The following is a 20,786-nucleotide window of genomic DNA, read 5'->3' as shown; positions in this document are numbered from 1 at the left end:
ACTAGCTGCTGCACTGGTTGTGACCGTTGTCGGAGAGGTTCAGTTTTAACGTCTACACATGTCTCGAGTTTTTTAATAGCTGTTTTGTCTCGAGTTTGAAAATGGGAGTAGTACTTCGGAATCTCCAAAAGGTGGTGCCTCTTCGCCGCGCCAGACTGCGCAAGGACGTTGAAACACTGAGGCACATCCTGGGCATTCAGAAATTTGATGTGGGAATCATTTGCGTGGACAACCAGAGGATTCAGCAAATTAATAGCATCTACAGAAAGAAAAATCTGCCTACGGATGTCCTCTCGTTCCCATTCTACGAGGTAAACATGGCTGCATAAATATGTGAGTAAAGCTGTTCATTCATTGACTTCCTCCTGCTGTCGCCGACATTAATTGCACGTGTTTACAGGACCTAAGACCTGGTAAGCTGCCTTGCCCCCTTCTTAGGGATGAGCTGAACCTTGGGGACATTTTCTTGGGGGTCGAGTTTGTGAAAAAGCAGTGTCAGGAGGAATCCCTGGATCTACACGACACTCTTACTGTGAGTAGTTCAGGGCTGGACAGATGAGCCGTTTCATTTTATGTGATAAACATTTGTCAACTGTCAGAATGGTTGATGCTTATAGTAAAACAGTATTTAACCATTAATTTGAATCTTACACTGTAGCTTTTACCACCCTTCAGTATGTATGTGTTGTAACCTACCCTCTTTTACCTGTGAAATGAATGGCATGTGTCTGGTGTTAATTGTTAGTTGCATTCTTTTGCTCACGTTTCAGGTTGTCACGGCACATGGTATCTGTCACCTGTTGGGCTACAGGCATGAGTCAAAGGAAGAATGGACTGAGGTTTGTTTGGAGAAGCTTAATGTGCACAACACAATTAAAGGGTCAGTTTGCCCAAACTACAGAGGAACATGATTTCTCACTGTAATTTCTCCTGCGGTCCATGCAGAGATTATTAGTTTTAGACCCTGGTCTCATCTCACCTTATGGTTCCAGATGTGTGTATCAGAGTCCCTGCTCCAACCAAATGCAGTCGAAGCAAATCAAATTTTGGTTTTCTGAGCACTGGAAAATTTTACCTAGAAAGTGAATCAATAAAATATCTTTACAGATACAGACAGATTATATGTTGCTGTCAATAATCTGCAAAACATGCTGGGTTTTTTTGGAGAATTTTCTATATTTTTCATGGAATAGTTTTAACTTCTGCACAGTAATGGAAGCAGATTTGAGGAAGACGTTTTGCTGTTCAATCATTCATGTATATATTTTTTAGCTTTCAACATGATTTTTCTTGACAGGTCAACAAAAATGCTAAAATTGGGTTAACTGGCCCTTTAAATGGGAAAAAGCCCCCCCATTAATTTTTGAAATGCAGTTAAATCAAGTTCAACACGTTTAAATGACTCTGCTCAGATTATAAAGACTAGTTTGCATTTGCTTGCAGATGCTACAGAGAGAAAGCTACATCCTCAGTGAGTACAACAGACTCACAGGGCGTCACCTTCAATCACTGATGAAGACGTGATCACGATAGATGACTTTGACTGTCACCTCCAACTTTTATTAGCTGTGGTGCTTGATATTGCTTGTACACTGTACTACAACCAAGTGGACTATTTTATTCACTGTCCCGACACATATTTCCATCACATTTACAACAAATATTTCCTGCTGTTTCCTGAAGAATTTTATATTGTGGACATCCTGAGACACTGGACCTGTGTTGAAGCTTTTGAAACAACAAATTAAAAACTCTATGCACTTTAACTGTAATATTTTATTAAAATCTGCTTTAGGAAGAGTCAGTTGTGTATGAAGGGTAGAAAAAGCTGTTCATTCTAACTTCACAAATACATTTTATCCTCTTTACACTGCGTTTGGGACAGGGTGTTCCAGAAAACACCACATTTCAGAAATGCAAATTCAAGGGGCCGAACACAATTCTGCATAACTTGTCAGATGTCATAACCAGGTGTCCATGGTGCAACAGAAAACCTTTGTTCCAGGAAGTCAGCTAATGATGCTGGACACTTCCTAAAAACCTAACTTTACGCATATATTTGGTACAAATTTATTATTACTCATGTTTTATTATACTTTGTAGAGTTTGTTTTTGTGGGAAGTTGAAAAAAATCTTGTGTGGTTCAAATATGTCCATCAATACAACCATCTTTCAGTGTGATTTTGTTTTTAAGTGGCAACTTAATCGCTGTACAACTGTCTAGTATTAAAACCAATACAGATATAACACTTCTCCCATTTGCTTCATTCTATATTTAAGCACATCTGATAGGAACTAGTTCAGCAAGGTTAGCAGAGGTCTTGGGTGTCAAGTACTGTATACTGGCCTTAAGGATGATGAAACGAGAGACATTATGTTATAGCTAGCTTCCATTGTGATCTGCTATCAATGTCTTGTATTTGCCATGGCATATATCGATGGGTTAATTAAGACACAAACCTAGTCTTCAATAAATAGAAAAATCTGTTTTTTATAGAGAAAAATCTGACCTAGACATTGAGTTTTGACAAACACTAAAAGCAACACAGTTGTGCAACTTTCAAAGTATAGCTTGTACATGTTTATAAAAGTTTTCTTGGGAGGCACAAGTTCAGGAAACCCCAAAAGAATCAAGGTCTTACTGAGAAAAACTCTATAAAAACAGGCCATGTTACTACTGAGCTGAATGATTTCTTTCTAAGTCTGCAAAATATGGAGAAGGCCACACAAAAATTAGCTCATTAGTCAAGCACAGAAAGAAACTGGGAAAACATCCACACACACCGACAGAAAGCTGATTTGAATTGGCCAATTTGTGCCACAACATAAATATTGCACCAAATGTTCCCGTTAAATACAACAACCCTTTAACTCTATAATAGCTTATACTCCAACATAGAATATATATTTATTTAGTTTATATGAGAAATAAAGGGCCTGCAAAACAAAATCAGAAGCACCAGTAGCATCTGGTGTTTGATAGATTTTGAGTCATACGTCTGAATGAACTGCATTAAAGTTTAAAGTATATCAAGAAACAGAAAAAACCTTTACGAAACAGTTGTTTGATAAAATAGGAAAGAAAAACTCCAGCCCCAAAATCATGGAGGCAAAATATTGATCCATTGACGATTTTAACTGCATTTCTGGTATCTTAAAGAGTCTTGACAGAGTAGCAAGTGTTGGCATTTACAGGTGCTTACTGAGACTGGCATTAAGTGATTCGTGGAGAAGTGCCTAAGGATGACCAAAAAAGGACGGCAATCAGTAGTACTCAAAGTTGTTCAGAGAAGAGCTCCATCTAGCAGAGTTCAGCGGTGTGTATGGTTGCTTGTTCAGAGGGGCTGCAGGACGTTTCTTCCTGCCTCTGAAGTGCTGCTGGCTCCAGCTCGCTCCATCTCGAACAGCTGTTCAAACACGTCCCTAAGGAAACAACGTGTGGAAAAGCATTCATGCCAAGTCCTCTGCTATGAATGCACAGATAGTGATTTATCCAACACAACAGGTAAAATGAAGAGAGGTTGGTCACTTATATTATGGTACAAATGCTACATGACATTGCTATTCTGCCAACTCACTTGTGCATGTAGAAGAAGATGTAGCCACTGCGGTCTCTGTCTCGCTGGACAGCTGCTTCCTGTGTGCGTGACACGTCCAGGTCATTGTAAGTCAGCCATGACTGCTTCTTCATGTCGTACACGTCACTGATGTAGTGGCCTAGGGTGGAAGACAAACAAATTTCATGCACGGACACTTGTGGGAGGACAGGTAGTGATGTGCCACGATATCCCTGATGTGGACATGGTGACAACAAACGACTATACGAGAGGTAAAAGATACTGTATGAAATTCAGTCTCCATCAGCAGGCTTCTTCCTAACCTTATGATTAAATGTGAATTTAAATATTAAGCAGTCTCCATAGTTTACCTCTAATGTTAAATCACCACTCATCTAGGTAGTCTCCCAAACAAAAAACTTGGCACTGTACTGGTTGGGTTTTTTAGCACAAATGTATTAATTCTTCCACGGAGCAAATCAGTAAAATCATGTAGTGTAGTCTTTTGTCACAAAAAGCTGTATCCTCACAGCCATGTCACATGATTGGAGATGTTTATACTTGATGTACATGTATGATGACTCCAATGCAGTAGTTTACATAAATGTCAACAGAGGATTCATCTACATACACACACACACACACACACACACACAGACACTCACCAGAGGAAGAGCTGCTCCCAATGTGACTGACAACACTGATGAGTCTAAAAGAGTTGGCCAGGTCTCCGCTCTGTAGATAAGAGTTAGAGAGCAGGTTACCTTCCAGTTCACAGCAACTATCACTAGTGCAACTAGAGAAGTTTTGTAGAGATGATGACTAGCTTTTACTTATAATATAGACCATTCCACTAGTTTCAATCAAGGCAGACATAGTTCAGATGCAGGATGTTACGCACCTCAGCGTTCCTCTTCAGGTTTTCAGCCTCTGCTTCAGTGTACTCCATGTCCAGCACATCCTCATTACCGGAGTCTTCATCTGAGCACAGCAGCTCAGGCAGGGAGTTGTTAAACTCTGTGGGGTGAGAAGGGATATTGATTCAGGCCTGAACAGTTCTCATAGAACAATGAGTCGGATTAAACGGTCTCTTTATGGAGAACATAGAATGAATTAAATTTGCAACTGGAACCAGAAAGTTGAACTTTGCATGGGTGTTAACAGTCTGGGGTCTTTGTGTGGAAAAAAGGAAAGGTCAACATGAAACATCAGAAGAAACTGCATTCAATTTGTGAGAATTCTTTCTCACTTGCTGCTTCCACCACTACAAAAACAGACATAAAAAAAGAAATCGATGTTCTGCCAAAGTTGCTCACTGACAGACAAGCGTCAGAGGCTCAAGATTTTCAACAGCCAGCTGCTCAACATGCAAACAATTTTTGACCCGTACCTTGCAAGCTGAGCTCTGTGGCCCTCTTCAGATCGTCATCCTCTCTCATCTCCTGGGCCTCCTGTATGGAGGAAGGTGTGGGACAAGGTATTACATCACTCAACTGCTTGCACACAACTTTGATTTTCTCTGGTTTCTCTCTATAGTATTGTAAGCTGTTGATCTTACTATGTAAAGTGCCTTGATATAACACGTGCTGGGAATTGGTGTGACCAAAATATTGAGTTTCAACAATTAGTTTTCCCTCGAGTCATGTCTATTTGCATTTCATCTCTGCTTACGACATTCTTTAGTGAGATCTATTATATGTTGAAGACGAGTAAAAGGAACTAACACAATGTCAGACTGGATGGTCAACGTTATTCATTAGGTTTGCAGAAAGGGAAAATTTGGATTTTGGTACAAGTTGTTAGCCCATCATCCCACTGATTAGATGAAATCTGCATTGTTGACGCAGGTAGTCGTTGCATTGTATTACAGTGCTGCATTATGAAGGTACAGCGTTGAGGAAATCACTGCAGATGTCACATGGCCTTTGAGCTTACATGCTCTTGAAGGCTCTGGGCCAGAGCCTGTTGCAGCTCCTGTTCCTCCCTCTCCTGATCCAGACTGTACTGCTGAACCCAGTCCAGCTCGCCCTGCTGCTGCACACCCTCCGGAGTCTGGTTCTCCTTGTTCTCATCCATGGTCAGATCCAAGGAATCCAGCACATCTACACAAAAACAACACATACAAAAGCAATTAACTTCATGGTAAAATATGAGTAAAGCTTTCTCTATGTTAACATCTATGTACTCTAGTTTAATAATGTTAACTCTCTTAAAATATATTCATATTTCAGCCAACCCAGGTTTTGTGTGAATGTAGTAAGCTTTGATTTCAAGCAGCGTGTAGTAGCAAGACAACTGACTGATGCAGACCAAATGAATACATTTTTCTATGTAACTCGTGTTGATACAATCACTCTTATTGCTTTCTGAAGAAACCCAATCCATTTACTGTCTTAACCTCAAGATGTTGGACTAACCTGCAGGCTGTTTGCTGTCCATTTCCAGCAGATCTGTGTGATAGGCCAGGTCATGGACGTCTGTGTCCCCAAACCCTGTGTCTGGGCTGCTGGTTGGCTCATCCTCCAGGGGAGGGGGAGCAGAGAACCCGGCCTCTTGACGACTCATCTCCAGCACTGCGGCCAGCATTTCATCATCATTTATGCCACTGAAGTCTGCTGAATCTATTGTTGCCCCCCGCTAAGAACAAACCAAACTGTGTTATTAGAGTAACAGAGAAGAACTGAGACTGAATCATAAATTTCAATGGCAGCAAATGTTTACTTCTTCCGGTCGGTCATCATCATCAGGCAGACAGCTGCTGAGGCGTCGCTTGCGACTTGCGCTAGCCCTTCGGTTAATCTCCTCTTCACAGTCAGAGTCCATGAGGATAGAGGTGCAGCCAGAGTTTGCCACTTTACCTCCAATCCTTCTACACACAGCCATAAGTTCAGTCATTCATTTTACAAGCCAAAAGTAGATATGCAGTCTTTGTTTTCTGTTTGTGTGTTGCAGAGACTTACCGGAGTGGTGCTGTGGAAGAGTTTACAGACTGTGACGTTTTGAGTGTTCTGGACCTGAGAAAAACAAAGAAAACAGACGATATTTACTACAAGTTAATTAACCATTACCTCTCAGCCAATGGTGCTAAATTAAATGCATCCAAGTCAACTGCAAAGCTTTCACTTAAACCTCACTCATTTGATAAATAGCTCAGGATGTAATTACCCAAAGTGTGAAATGTTTGAAGTTCTTTCATATTGTGTTTTAAGGGGTTGTGGATGTCTTACATAGAGGCTTGGGAACTCCAACCGAGACTAACAGGAGGTCGCGTGGATTCGGTGCAGTGGGACAGCAGGGTCAGGTATCTAGGAATCACCACCTGCTGGCCCAGCTTGCTGTTCAGAGACAGCTGAGCGTTAAAGCTGTAACGTTTGAGGTGTAGGATGAGCACTCTGTGAGGAGGACAGAGTCAGACAAAACAGAAAAACGGTTGGTTTCTTCGTTTACTTCAAAGTACTTCTCATAACATTACATTATCCATAGAAGCTTACAAGAAATGCCAGTTGAGATTATAATTGGGGTTTAGCAGCTACCAACATTAGGATTCTACTTAACTCTCAAATGTGTCCAACTGTATGTGTGCCACCTTGTCAATGTGCATGTGTATTTCACTCTAATCGTGCGTGGCTGGATACCTGGGCAGTTTGCTGAATTTATGTGTAACAGTTGCCGCTTTTCCATTGCACTTTTCACACGAGTACTCGATTTCCTCCATCTGCAAAAGTAAAAGGAGCTTCTATCGCAAAATGTTCAAACATAATATATCCAGTTAATCAAGTTGCATTAATTTACAAGAGCTTTGACAAGTGGACAAAGATGAATCCGTGAATGGACCTGGTCAGCCAACTGTACACAACAAAAGACTCACCCTAAAAAAGAGATCCAGAGAATCCTGGATAGAGCGAAGTGGGAGAGTCTTCTTCCTCCTTGGTAGGTCGATGGACAAGTCGTTGAATTGCTCTCGCTTGGTTACTACCTCTCCACAGCTGCTTAACAACAAAGAAGCAATAACATAAATTCAATTTTCTCCAGTCCCTAACAGTTTGTGCAAATACATTGCAAAGACAGATTCTGATGATGGAAGAGGAGACAGGCCTCACCCTTTGCAGTTGATGGTGTGCTGCACCTCAAACTCCATGTTAACTGCCACAGGGCAGGTGTAGATGCGAGATGTGTCCACCTCTTCACCAGGCTCTGCCTTGGCTGATAATGACATTGCCTCCTGGCCACTCTCACACAACACAGAGGGTGATGAGGATGCTGAAGCTTCATCTGTCCAGCTCTTGTTCATTTTCTCCACGTCGTCCTTCAACTGGTCCAAACACTGGCTCAGGAACTCATGAGCATCCTGACAAACATTGTGATACAGGGGGACTCAATTAAGCACAATGAAGAAATATGGTTATTCTTTTATAAGAATTATTCATATTTTAGAGATCCGTTTTTGAATCTGTTTAACATTTGTCACCACCTTTACAACAACTACACTATTTTTAAATCTATTAAGTTACTTTTTATAGTATTAAGTGCACCACAGTTGTACACTGCTGATTCTAGAGGTCTTACATTCTGCATGTTTCCAGAGAAGCGCTCAGCTGTGGACGAGATGGCACTCTTCACTTTCCTCAAGAGGTCCTTTTTTGTCTCTGGACAGCCAACGTCCTTCTTCACCATGAGGTGAGCAAAACGCCTGAGTGTAGATAGCGCGCAGAATAAAGTGAAAGCTTTTAAAACTTGTCTTTGCAAATATATCCAAAAACAGTGCTAAAAGCATATTTATGCAGGTTTTTAAAAAAGGGGTCAACTACCAATGCACAAGAAAATTTAAAAACAGCCATCTACAGATGCTAAACAATCATAATATAGTACCTGAGTAATGCATTGATGGGCACCTTCTTCCACGGTATGCTTTGCCTCAGCATGTCATTGGAGAAAGAGGGAAGGCTGAAAAGAGACTGCAGGATGGCGTTCATGTAGCAAGTGTTGCCCAGGTTGGAAAAACTGCAACATACACATTGAAAGAATTGCACATTAAATGGCGTCTTAAAAAAGTTGGAGAACATTCCCCTCCCCACAAAAAGGGGCCAAACAAATCTATTTTCCTTTAAAACTCACTTTGAGAGCAAACACCTGTTTTTTTATGATGTTAGAAAATGTTTTAGCATAACTTTCCAAAGGACAAGGTCAATCCAATAAATCAAAAGCACAAAACTGACTTTTGGAGACAGATTTTTTTTTCTTTACTCAAGCTAAATCAGCTTCTTTGCTGTTGTACAGTTTTTGTGGTTTAAGGTATTCACAGTATTTGCAATCCATTCTCTCTTCACATTTAATGGAGCCCATCTGGCTGGTTCTTACCCTTGCAGTGGGGGCTGAGGCTGTGCCAGGGTGGAGGGCCTCTGCTTGTTCCAACCGCCGTAGTCCACAGAGGGACGTACCTTCTTGAAGGGTGTGGAGTGGTTGGGCAGCATGAGGCTTCTCTTGGCTGTGGTGCTCTGTGCTGTACTGGATGGCCTGAGGGGATTTTTGAGCAGAGGAGGGTTAATAACTGATTTGGTAGCATTTTGTTGATCCTTTTTTTTAGCTTAACACTAAGGAAAACTACCTTTCCAGAAAAGAGTGGCTCTGGCAGTAGTCTTTCGTCACAGATCGGCTGCCATAGAATGATGATGGCTGAAGGGGAGTTGAACCCAGTTGAGCTGAGAAAAGGCGTGGCAATAAGGAAGTGTGTTTAAGGCCCCAAAATTTGCAAAAATGCTGTAAATCTCCTGAAGTTATGCAGGTACATTTTTACAAGCAAGCTAATATTTTCCTGATTCTAGTCAAATTAAAAGTCAACACAGCAACACAGACTACACAACCTAGAGGTAAAAGTAAGTGTTGTTAAATGTTTCAATACACAAGTGAATAGAATGGCACAAAGCAGAGTGAATACCAATGACACATTTTCTTCCAGTTATTATCTGGATCAGGATCAAATTGTATGAACTCATAGATCTTGACACCATAAATACGTAGGATTTCTTGCTTCTCCGTGCAGACATTGTTTCTAGAGAAATTGACAAAAATTGGAAAAATGCCCTAAATTTGTGTGAATGTTAATTTATGGTAATAAAACATTCCTGGACCTGCCCGTTTAACTGGATTTCAACCAAAATTGGATGCATTCCTCACACCACCAAAATTTGGTGCAAAATCGGTCCAGTACTTTTGTGTAATTTTGCTGACAAATCAACAAACAAACATAATGTCCTTGGTGGAGGTAATTTAAGACATAACCAGCCATATATTCACTAGAGGGTGCTGATGCTGAGTTGAACAGAGAAGTTTACCTGAGCTCCTGTTCTCCTCTCCCTGCTTCAGCTTCTCTTTGCAGCTCAGGAGAAACTTCCTAGATGGGTCTGAAGTGGCCTTGTTGTTGCTGAGGAAATGTATAAATATTTTTGATGTTATTTTTTTTAATTTAAAAAAAGCCTATTATGCCAAGATAAAGTTTTTTGTCTGCCACTCATCTACAATCTGAAGTTTTACATTTTTCCACAGACAGCAATGTATTACCAACTTTCTCATATTTGTCTAACAGACGCCGTAAAAAATAACAACGAAAAGACTGGTCAGAAAAAGCCACAAATATTCAGTCTGGGCAGTGAGGTGTTTTGCTTTTACCTTGAGGAGTCATTTTCCTTGGGGTAGTCCTCGTTCAGGTCACTTTCAGAATTAAGGAGTCTCTTTCTCTTCTCACTCCTGAAAGACAGGAGTTCTGTCACAAGCCTGAACTAGCTATCCCTAAACTGGGAATCAATTCTGCTGAGGTTTGACTTTATGTGGTGTGTATGGTTTACTGTCCCAAATATCTGATAAAATAACAAACATTTCTAAAAAATAAGATAAAAACAAACAACCACAGATTCTAGGAAGTGGAAGAATGCCTAACATTACTCACCAAACATCACACTTGAGTTATAAAAATAGTTCTTAATACTTAATCCCATAGAATTTAGGATAAAATGATTGCATCCAAAAAAAGGTTCATGACAAGTATCATCACCTCAAGTCACATTCAACATGATCAAATTGTTCACAAGACATAACTATAGCAATTGCGACATCATACCTGTTCTCAGAGAGTCCAGTGCGAGTGGGGGTGGAGGCGGCTCTGCTTGGACTGCCCAGAGGCTTCCGTGGTGTTGTGTCCTCTCGGCCTTCTGCGCTCTGCCGCCTTGGTGTTGTCTGGAACATATTAGGTGTCTGGATAACTATGTCAAACTTACATTTGCCTAAATATTTTCAAGTTTGCTTGAACTTTTGCTTACCTGTCTCTCCCCCGACGGATTAGTCTCATTTTTCACAGAGCGGTTCCCAAGCACACTGAAGTTTGCACTTCCATGGGATGACTTCAAAACTACGAAATTAAGAAACAAAAAGACCTCAGGACAAAAGAATGAAGTTACTCTGGAACATTTCAGTTTGGGATTATGAATCTTCTCAGAAAACACCATAATATGTTACTAACTAACTAGCACAGCCTGTAGCTGCCTCACTGACTAACTCTGATTGACTGTATGCCCATTTCACCACAAAAGCAATTTATTTGTACTGAGTTGGTAAATGCAAAACTAAACAGGAAATAATGAAGGACAGCTGTGAATTTTAAACGGTATATTTTGGAGTTGGTTTGAGCTATAATTGTCAACTTCAAAAAAAGTTTAGCAAACGGTGTCGCGTATTGTGACGAAAATTACATATATATTAGTACCTTTATTTATGCGTGTAACTAGAGGCCTGCTGTCAGTAAACATTAAGTCAGTCTAATGGGATACCAGTGGAATAAGTATTAGTACTGTACATGTTACTGTCACACTCGGGATGGGTGAGTCCATTCTGAGTGAGACCCTGAGTGAGAGGGAATTAAAGATCCGAGGCAAATAGGTTGCAGCTGTCTTTATCATGAAGTCAGGATTGACAATGATATCCAACATCCAAATATGTGTCTGTGGCTGAAGGGTTGTGACTATAATCGGTTCGAAATTAAGAAATGTATCAATGTTCACCGACCATGAATCTTGGGTACATGTCACGGGTATTTATGTCCATCTGTACCAGTTCAACATTAACTTGAGAAATACAACTCAAGGAAAGCTGTAACTTCACATTCTGCCGCGTAATTACCAGGGAACGAATATGACAGTATACATCACACCCTTATCATGCTGTGAGCAATGAACATATGTATGCAATTGTTTAAAATGAGCAGTGTTGTAATTACCTGGCTTTCCCTGCTTCAGCTTCTCCAGGTATTCTTTAGTCTTCTGAACCAAAGTCGGAGGCACCTTATCCAAGGTGATTACGCTGCTGTCCTTCAAAGTCAGAATGATTCGACTCACATTCTGGTTGATGCTCTTTACGTTCTGGTTCAGCTGAGGGGACAAGAAAACAATTCCTGAGCCTGCCTACAGCTCATTTAGATTTAGTGCGAATTTCAACTGCAGTTTGATGAATGACCCCAATTCAACTTTGTCAGTCACTACCTTTAAAAAACAAAACACCAGATTCAAACAAACATATATACATATATCTCATGACCATGAGTGACCAGGGACATATCAGTAATCCTTCACAGTTTGACAGCAAACAGAAAAAAAGTCTGCACCTTTTTATTATCACTTGAGCTTACGTCCTTATATGGTTATTTTAATAAAAGTATATAACTTAACTTGTTTTTCATGACTATTTACATTCAATACTGTTTGTAGTAACGGTTGTGGTAAATGGATTGTATTGTCCACTGCACGTACTTTTCTAGTATTAACCACTCTAGGTGCTTGACATGTCACATTAACACACACACATTCATACAGTGCCTCTACATGCCATGCTTTTCTATAACACACCATTAACACACTGCCGGCGCAGCCGCCAAGGACAATTTTGAAATGCGGGCGGGAGGAGCTGGGGTTGAAACCACCAACCTTCTGATAAGTGGATGACATATTCATTATGAATACAGCATCTAGTTTTTCAGGTGTTTCTAACTTAAGGTTTATTTTACATTTCACACTATTACTACTGCAATTGTCAGTGAAACCCTTGAAACTGACAAAGTAAATGAGGGCAAGGTTAAGGGACTGGCCGGGTGTGAGGTTATGTCTCACTGCTAGTTGTATAAAATAGCCATAGCCAATCTTTTCCAGATTAACGACAAGCAATGAATCTAGTATCTAAATATCTGTGATATCTAGATACTCAGTAATATTTAGATACTGAAGGAAGAAGAATCCACAACTACCCGGATCAAGTTTCTAAAGCGGAGATTTAAAAAATTTGACCAATTTTCAAGATAATTCATTGACAACGACATTGCTTGTTAGTCCTAATGCCTTTGTAGTTACACCCCTAACTGATGAAGAATGACAAAACAAACTGAACAAAACCTGGAAAGTTTTGGAAGCGCCGCCGCAGTTGAATCTTAGGCAGAGATTGACTTTGTTGTCCTTTTCCAGAATCTCAAAAGTTCCTTCTTTCCATTTGGTGGTGCCCACGTCGATGCTGCTAAAGCGGATCCTTACAGCACCACCGCTGGAGAGTTTGGGCACTATGGTTGTCATGGCTTCCTATCCAGATGGTGCGCGTCGGAGCCTGGGACTTGTGATTGAACAAATCCTGAACAATGGATAAGATAAGAGATAAGATAAGATAGGTACTTTATTGATCCCAAACTGGGAACATTTGGTGTTACAGCAGCAGGTATCACACAACTCACCTCACAAAATATACAAATATGAACAACAAAAATATAGAGAATAAGGAAAATAAATATGAAGAATGGACATGAAATAATGCAGTATGTGTAATCTGTTGCCCAAAATGTGCAAAGGAACCTAGTAACATGAAGGTGCAAATGTGCCGTGATTTGTGTTAGACAGAGTCTCTCTGTCAGACAGGGGTGAGGTGTTGTACAGTCTTATGGCTTGTGGCAGGAAAGATTTCCTCTAACGGTCCTTGAGACAGCAAAGCATGATAAGTCTTATGGAGAAGGAGCTCTGCTGCCTGTCCAGTGTGTGGTGGAGAGGGTGGTCGGGGTGGTCAGGGTTTATCCTTGAAAGATAACAGTCTGTTCATTGTCCTCCTCTCCACCACAGCTTCGAAAGTCAATACAAATTATATTAACGGCATCGGTACAAACAGCAATGTCTAGCCTATATAGAAAAATTGATTAGAACGAATTATCCTCAACCATATCAGTGTGCCCGAATACCACTGCACAAAGTTACTAAACAGTTTAGTCAATAAACACAAACTGTCATTATTGTCATTGCTCCTTAGACAGTTGACATTAAAGCAGGTTGATGAGCTCAACGATAAACTCACTTATTAGAAAGCAATCTTCAGGCCTAACATTACTCGTCTCATTCAAACACAACGCGTGGAAAACTACTGACATGCACGTTAACATAGCTGTTGCAAACATTTCCAACGTTTACGTTAGTTAGCGAAATCAACCAATAAACATGAACATGCCCGTGCTACCCAAAGCGTCACTAGTGTGCTTGTTGAAAATCACAACAAACTCTAAGTCAACCAAAAGCACCCAAACGCAACTGCCAAAGGCGCACAGCTAATTAAGACACTGCGAATACACAAGCAGCGCGATTTTGACAACAAACTGGGAATATTTTACAAAGTGGGCACTGGAGATCGGTACCATTTACAGCCAGTTCAGCCTGTGGTTGCATTAGCCATCAAATTAGCCCAACAAGCAACGACCAGCGTTTCTTAGTTCTACCTAACGATAGCGATAGTCAGCCAAGACAAGTGCAGTCACATACATGTGTAAAACCAGCAAAGTGATGAGGATCTCGCCATGTTGACACTAGATCTAAGCTGAATGTCTGGGATGCAGGTAATGTCGTCCCCTCCTCTACAGGCGCTGAATGGATAGAGGAGGCCGACGTTAGCAAGTCGGCTAGCAGGCTAGCTGGCGCTAGCTAACTGGCTAATTTGCCTGCATGTAATTTGGATGATGGAACAGTGTCACAGTTTGATTTCTTCGCCGCACTTCTTTACCTGTCGATGAGATGTGGTCCTCTTGAAACTTTAAAAACACAGTAGGGGTTCCGTGGGTCCTACAAGAGCAGAAAGTTTGTTTTGCCGGCATTCACCTGCTCCCCAGTACGTGTGTTGTTGACAGTGCACCCGCACACGACGCCTCGCAGCAGTGCGCGATGATGGCGGGAATGTGAAAATTGACAACGGAAGTGCAAACCGAGAGTGAGTCTGATCCCCATCTCGCGATATTTTGAGAGTTTGTATTATCGTTTCCACCATTGCCCCAAAAAATAGAAATCGTTTCTGCATTTTGTTATTCGATTAATAGCTTTCAATCTGACCTCGACTCGCGGAAGCGACGACGTTGAGGTTTTATCCTGCTATCACAATGAAGATATGTTGCCTGCAGTTTTGATGTACGCTCTTTACGGCGTCCTTTTGACACGACTTTTAACAGCTAACTCGGGCTAGCTGTCCGTGCTGTGTGTTAGCCACGCGAACTTTGTTCCATTGCCTCCTTATTAAGTTTGACGCTACGCCACACTTCAGGTAATAAAGTCGTTTCAACTACGTATTTAGGACGACTGAGGGGTTCCGACAATGCTGGCGACTGGAGCAGTGAGTATCTAACATCAGCGTAACGTATCTTATCATGCAGTGTCTCAAGTGTGTTCAAAGCTGCTAAAACCATCTTACTCAGCAGCATATGAGTAGCTTTCATCATTTTTTTCTTTCTGTAACACGTTTCAACTCCGCATTAAGGTCTCCAAATTACTTCCACATTCATCGCTTCATATATATCCAATATTTCATTAAATTACATTGATGAACACATCAGTCACTTCTAGACCCTTTGTTTTCCAGGCTGTGACTAATGTCACTGCCCTGGCCCAGGTGGACCGGGAGAAGATCTACCAGTGGATCAATGAGCTGTCCAGCCCCGAAACCAGAGAAAACGCCTTGTTGGAACTGAGCAAGAAGCGTGAATCTGTGCCAGACCTTGCTCCAATGCTCTGGCACTCCTGTGGAACCATTGCTGCTCTGTTGCAGGTATGACCCATGTCGTATTTATAACTGCACAATCTTTGTGGTTACTATCCGAGTGTTTACATTCATCCACTGGTGTGTGCCCCCTCCATCTGATTTTGTTTTTCCAGGAGATAGTGAACATCTATCCATCGATAAATCCACCCACACTTACAGCTCACCAGTCTAACAGAGTGTGTAACGCCCTGGCACTTCTGCAGTGTGTCGCCTCGCATCCTGAGACACGGTAATGAGGAGTTTAGTACAATGGAAAATTTTGATTGCTCTCTTTCATTTACTTTTAGTTAGGGCAGACTGTTTGCAGAAGTAAACAATGTATATATCCAGAAACTATATAAAGGACATGGGGATTTTCACTACATCCGACATAATATTCTCGGAACTTGTTGAAACTTGAAATGTCAGCAAATATTTTTATTTATCCCTCAGAATCATTGAAGAAGTATGTGTGTCTTTTCATTTCATTTGTGTAGCAGAGCTGGAAAAAACTTTTTGAATTTTTTTAGTAAACTTCATATTAATGTTCATCAAGTAATGAAGAGGTGCATTTTGATATTTTGGGTTCCGTGACATTTGATTTTTTTTATCTTTATGTAAATAAGAAAATAAACTTTAATTATACTTATAAAAAGATTCCCTCTCATGTCTGGTAAATTTATCTTTCCAAACTCTCACCCACGCCTCAATCTGGAGTTGGCTCAGGCTTTATTCCCAGCCTTTCATGAATTTAGGTGTTTGTAATGTTCTACTGTCCTCATTGTTTTGGGTGTCAGCAAGTAAAAGGCAAAGTAATGTCTTTTTCGTATGTATTTCCTGTGTGGTCCGAGTGAAGTCACATTGATTAAAGTGCTTTTAATTCTTGGTTTCTCACCAGGTCGGCTTTTCTTGCGGCCCACATCCCTCTTTTCCTTTACCCCTTTCTGCACACTGTGAGCAAAACACGGCCATTTGAGTACCTGCGACTCACCAGCCTCGGTGTCATAGGTAAACTGCACTGCTGCTTTATTTGCTTTATTGACTTTTCAATTCTTAAATGGGCATTGTTCACACACACCGGTGTCTCCATGAGTCTCAACAAGATGTCTTTTTGTATTTCTTTTGCAGGTGCCTTGGTCAAAACAGATGAACAAGAAGTGATTAACTTCCTCCTCACCACTGAAATCATCCCGCTGTGTCTCCGGATCATGGAGTCAGGCAGTGAACTATCCAAGACGGTACATAACTATTACAGCTGCTTTTCAGACACTCCTCTACCAGACAAATGCTCTTTCTCAAATTATGAAATACTGTTAGTATATCAGTTAAAACCATGTCCCTCCACAACATTTTTCTCATTCTTTCCCTCTTCATCCATTAGCCAAACTATTTTACACAGTTTAATCTGTTCCCTCTTTAACTGAAGTTATAGGAAAATAAATATAATATCACTGCGAAACAGAATTGTACAGCTCACCATTCATCTCTTTGTTTTGTTTGCCAGGTTGCTACTTTCATCCTGCAGAAGATTCTCCTGGATGACACAGGGCTGGCCTACATATGCCAGACTTATGAACGTTTCTCCCATGTGGCCATGATCCTTGTAAGTGTCCTGAGTCAAAACTCGGAATTCAGTTGAATTGACCTTTGAAGTCTTTCTGCATATAGGGACACTTGGCATAAATGACAAAATATGTTCTGTCATTATGACATCTTCATATTTTTCTTTACAGGGCAAAATGGTGCTGCAGCTCTCGAAAGAACCGTCAGCACGTCTGCTGAAGCATGTTGTTCGCTGTTACCTTCGCCTCTCAGATAATCTCAGGTAACGCAGTGTTCAACAGATGCAGTTTACTGTTTGTGGTCACCGGCTGTAACTTTGACTCTCGATAGAGTGGTGATTTGTCCAAGATTTTAGGCTTTAGCTTCTCACAACCCTGAAAACTCGAACGAGACAGAGAATGTGACTGTGATCATTAATAGTTGCCACTAGGAGGATCCATGAGTCATGCCATACATTCAGTGTGTGGTGACTGTCAGTGAAAAGTTTTATACACAGCATTTTAGAACTAATATAGCGGCTAATGGCTATTATCTATGTAAAGATGTAATGGTGTCATGATCATAGAATGAAGTCACACTTCCCATGTGTGTTGTGGTATGTTCTTTGCTCTGGTAGCCAGTCTGTGCACGTTCATATCAGTGCTTGTACCTCCCTGTGAAAACGTTGGCCCTCCCCATGTGTAAAAGGCAAGATGGCTCTAGCCCAAATCAGCATTGATTCCAACATTTTGTGTATTCTGTGCCGCTCCAAAGACCAATAGTGCTTTTCTTTTTTTCCCTTCCTTTTTTTTTTGTACAAATATTAGTTTTCACAACCCACTGTCTGTTTTTATGCTTTATTATGAAATTTCTATAATCGTTTTTAGAACATTCATTGACAAACCTACTGCACACTATTGAGTAAACTATCATGTGTCCAATATATAGGGACCAGTGCATGTGTGAACAAGGTCATATTTAGTGAGTTGCTGCTTAATTGTTTCCAAAAGAGATGTGAAGATCACTCTGATGCAGCAATGCAGGCGATCACTTCATGCATTTGTTCATGGGTAGTCATAGCAGCACATTGGGAGGTCAGAATAAAAAGAGAACATACAATTTTTTTTGTAAGTTGAATTTAAGTGGAGTTAAATGGCTCAATCCATAATATTAAGGTGGGGAAGGAGAGAAAAACAGCCTACGAGAGCAGAGGAGTGTACCCAGTCAAACATCATTATCAGCGGGTTATGAATTTTACATAATAGTGTAAATCCTGTTGGAGCCAAATTGAGTTTAAAATTGTACATTGGCCAGGATTTGGTAAATTTTGGTTTCAGTGACTAATCAGAGCCTCTCTGCTCCTTCTAAACAGGCCTTGCATGTATTTACTTGTTAACCAGTTTCCTGTGTGAACCTTTGCACGTCTTATTGAAGTTTACAAATATAGTTTCTACAAAATACATTATCGCCACTATCCATTTAAGTAATATCAATAATGCATATAAGGAAAGCTGGAGTGGTCATGCTTGAAATAAGAGTGTGGATGCCGATGCACAGTGTGTGTATGCCACCAACACAAGGAGCTGTGTGTATCATAGTAAGATGTTGTTGACAGAAAAGTACTTAGGTTTGTGACATGTTGTGCTTGTTCCTTCCAGAGCCAGAGAAGCACTGCGTCAGTGTTTGCCAGACCAGCTGAAGGACAGCACCTTTGCCCAGGTGCTGAAAGACGACACCACCACTAAGCGCTGGCTTGCACAGCTGGTGAAGAACCTGCAGGAGGGTCAAGTCACTGATGCCAGAGGCATCCCCCTTGCTCCACAGTGATGGGGACAACGTGTGCGCTGCCAGTGGACACAGAAGGACAGAGCACAAAAGTCTCTCGGTCTAGATTTTGTGTTCGGCCAAATGTGGTGCTATAACACTGTCTGCAAACTAAAGGGACTATAATAATAGAAGGAAGATATTTTGCTGTTGGGTGGATTAATATCTACAAATTTGTGTGTCATCACCGCCACTTGAGGCTACTGTCACGACTGAAAACCTTTTTTTAAGAGCCAGGCAGATAGTAGATAGATCCATTAAATAGATTTTCAAAGATATCAGTAATAAAATTGATAATGGCATATATTTGTGTTTGACATAAAAAGATTTGGCAAGTGCCCTCAAAGATTGGTTGGTTAAAATGTTGTGATAAAGATATGTCTTTGTGGGACATCTCACACTTCTTGTGACTTCAAATCTTCATTATCAAAACTACCAGTAGTTTCTGAACTGTAAAACGTGAAATATGAAAATGTACATTAAAACAAAGCCTGTAAAACATCTATTGCTGCAGTTAAATGCACTAATTATCTGCATGTCTGTCAACATTCAGGTCAATGCTAGTATGGCTACATTGGTGAGAAGCCAGTATCTTTGGTTAAGTCAATCCTTCTAAAATATCACCCAACTTTGCTCATGTCACTTGATGTACCATTCCACTTCACAGTATGAACTGTTTTTTCTGTGCAAATTTCAAATCAGACTTTTTAATCTTCCAGGTGACTGGTTGTTTCTCTTATTTTCAAGCCTCTGTTGAAATATATAATTTCTAGGAGTTTTACTAATACAGTGGATGTGTTTCTCTATACTTTGTCATAACTGGTATTCTGTTTGGTGGCCCAGTAAGCAATCTCAAAAACTGGTCTTGTTTTTTCATATATAAAATGTTTTCCACTTTCCAACTTGACTACAGGAAATTCACTGTTAAAGGCAGAATGCCCATCATTTTGAAAAACATGTTTATGAATGTCTTGTGGGCACAACACATTCAGAAACAAGACATTAAGCAACAGGAAATGTTATCCATTGTTGCTTTTCACAGTGGGGAGGTGGGATTTTCCCTGTCTGATGGTTGACACACAAACTTCAACCATCAACTATTTGCCATTTTCGCCAGATGCAACGGCTGAAATCATTAATTATTGTCATTGTCAATCAACAGTTTCAACACTACAGTATATTTGAGACATTCAATATTCAACCCAGATTACCATTATTTTGATCAAGCATCACAAAAACGTTTTCTAGGGTGATTTTATTTTTTAATTGTAGGATATTCCAGTGAAAGTTTAGAAGTTATTGTAAAATTAGGTTTCTCCTGTCAGTCAGATGAGAGTGGCTCCCCTGTGCTCGCTGAGTGCTCCATCTAACAGCCCTACAGGCTTCACCGATGAGCTTGCATTTCCTTTTACCGGTACATTAACAGATAGTTGCCCCCATAGGTTCCATTATCCTCACAACGTCTGAGATGGGCCTCATGCATCATGGAAACACCTTCGCTCAAGCCTTCCATTTGTGAGCAAATCTGAGGCCCTTGGGACATTGTTCCTAAGGATGTATTGTGTTTTTTGTGTCTGTTGATGAGGAACGAGCTGCAGTCTCTGAAGTCATAATGGGCCTGGTTCAGGGAGCTTTGTAAATGGAGGAGTACATTAGCTTGACTGGGTCAAAAGAGGAAAGTGATTTTTTTTTTTGTGATTTGTGTTGCTACATGGGATTCAAAATCCATGTGGCCTGCTGCCAGGCTCGACACTATAGTCTTTTGTCAGTCTCTCGCAATTGTCCAATACCATC

The 20,786-nt window shown here is 40.7% G+C and overlaps 3 protein-coding genes across 6 annotated transcripts; 2 read left to right on the top strand and 1 right to left on the bottom strand.

The window, feature by feature from the left end:
* The first annotated feature begins 95 nt into the window (after positions 1 to 95).
* Positions 96 to 2,247, top strand: ybey (ybeY metalloendoribonuclease). Its single transcript, XM_035604126.2, has 4 exons — positions 96 to 311; positions 401 to 532; positions 771 to 839; positions 1,444 to 2,247. Exons 1-4 carry the CDS (start codon positions 102 to 104, stop codon positions 1,522 to 1,524), a joined length of 492 nt encoding a protein of 163 aa, XP_035460019.1. The 5' UTR covers positions 96 to 101; the 3' UTR covers positions 1,525 to 2,247.
* A 224-nt stretch (positions 2,248 to 2,471) lies between these two features.
* On the bottom strand, positions 2,472 to 14,782 carry usp37 (ubiquitin specific peptidase 37). 2 transcript variants are annotated; one of them, XM_035604111.1, is made up of 24 exons: positions 14,622 to 14,782; positions 12,989 to 13,217; positions 11,824 to 11,974; positions 10,871 to 10,959; positions 10,672 to 10,787; positions 10,224 to 10,301; positions 9,890 to 9,978; positions 9,163 to 9,256; positions 8,916 to 9,071; positions 8,427 to 8,558; positions 8,124 to 8,247; positions 7,658 to 7,905; positions 7,426 to 7,543; positions 7,193 to 7,272; positions 6,785 to 6,949; positions 6,518 to 6,571; positions 6,279 to 6,426; positions 5,975 to 6,194; positions 5,493 to 5,659; positions 4,948 to 5,008; positions 4,459 to 4,574; positions 4,223 to 4,292; positions 3,579 to 3,717; positions 2,472 to 3,423 (listed from the first exon to the last, which is right to left on the bottom strand). In XM_035604111.1, exons 2-24 carry the CDS (start codon positions 13,160 to 13,162, stop codon positions 3,336 to 3,338), a joined length of 2,877 nt encoding a protein of 958 aa, XP_035460004.1. In that variant the 5' UTR covers positions 13,163 to 13,217; positions 14,622 to 14,782; the 3' UTR covers positions 2,472 to 3,335. The 2 variants fall into 2 exon arrangements, with proteins under 2 accessions (XP_035460004.1, XP_035460005.1); XM_035604112.1 differs by having other exon boundaries at positions 6,279 to 6,423.
* Positions 14,783 to 14,840: 58 nt separating this feature from the next.
* On the top strand, positions 14,841 to 19,894 carry cnot9 (CCR4-NOT transcription complex subunit 9). Of its 3 annotated transcripts, none has more exons than XM_035604125.2 (8): positions 14,842 to 15,221; positions 15,498 to 15,653; positions 15,761 to 15,876; positions 16,525 to 16,634; positions 16,755 to 16,864; positions 17,131 to 17,229; positions 17,360 to 17,451; positions 18,827 to 19,894. In XM_035604125.2, the coding sequence occupies exons 1-8, from the start codon at positions 15,204 to 15,206 to the stop codon at positions 18,993 to 18,995; spliced, it is 870 nt and encodes a 289-aa protein (XP_035460018.1). In that variant the 5' UTR covers positions 14,842 to 15,203; the 3' UTR covers positions 18,996 to 19,894. The 3 variants fall into 3 exon arrangements, with proteins under 3 accessions (XP_035460016.1, XP_035460018.1, XP_035460017.1); XM_035604124.2 differs by having other exon boundaries at positions 14,843 to 15,221; positions 15,468 to 15,653; XM_035604123.2 differs by having other exon boundaries at positions 14,841 to 15,221; positions 15,468 to 15,653; positions 16,525 to 16,864.
* The last annotated feature ends 892 nt before the right edge of the window (positions 19,895 to 20,786 follow it).

The sequence above is a fragment of the Scophthalmus maximus genome, chromosome 14 (assembly GCF_022379125.1).
Source record: "Scophthalmus maximus strain ysfricsl-2021 chromosome 14, ASM2237912v1, whole genome shotgun sequence".
Classification (NCBI taxonomy): domain Eukaryota; kingdom Metazoa; phylum Chordata; class Actinopteri; order Pleuronectiformes; family Scophthalmidae; genus Scophthalmus; species Scophthalmus maximus.
Note: the sequence above shows the minus strand (reverse complement) of the source record. Positions and strands in the feature narration are given on the sequence as shown.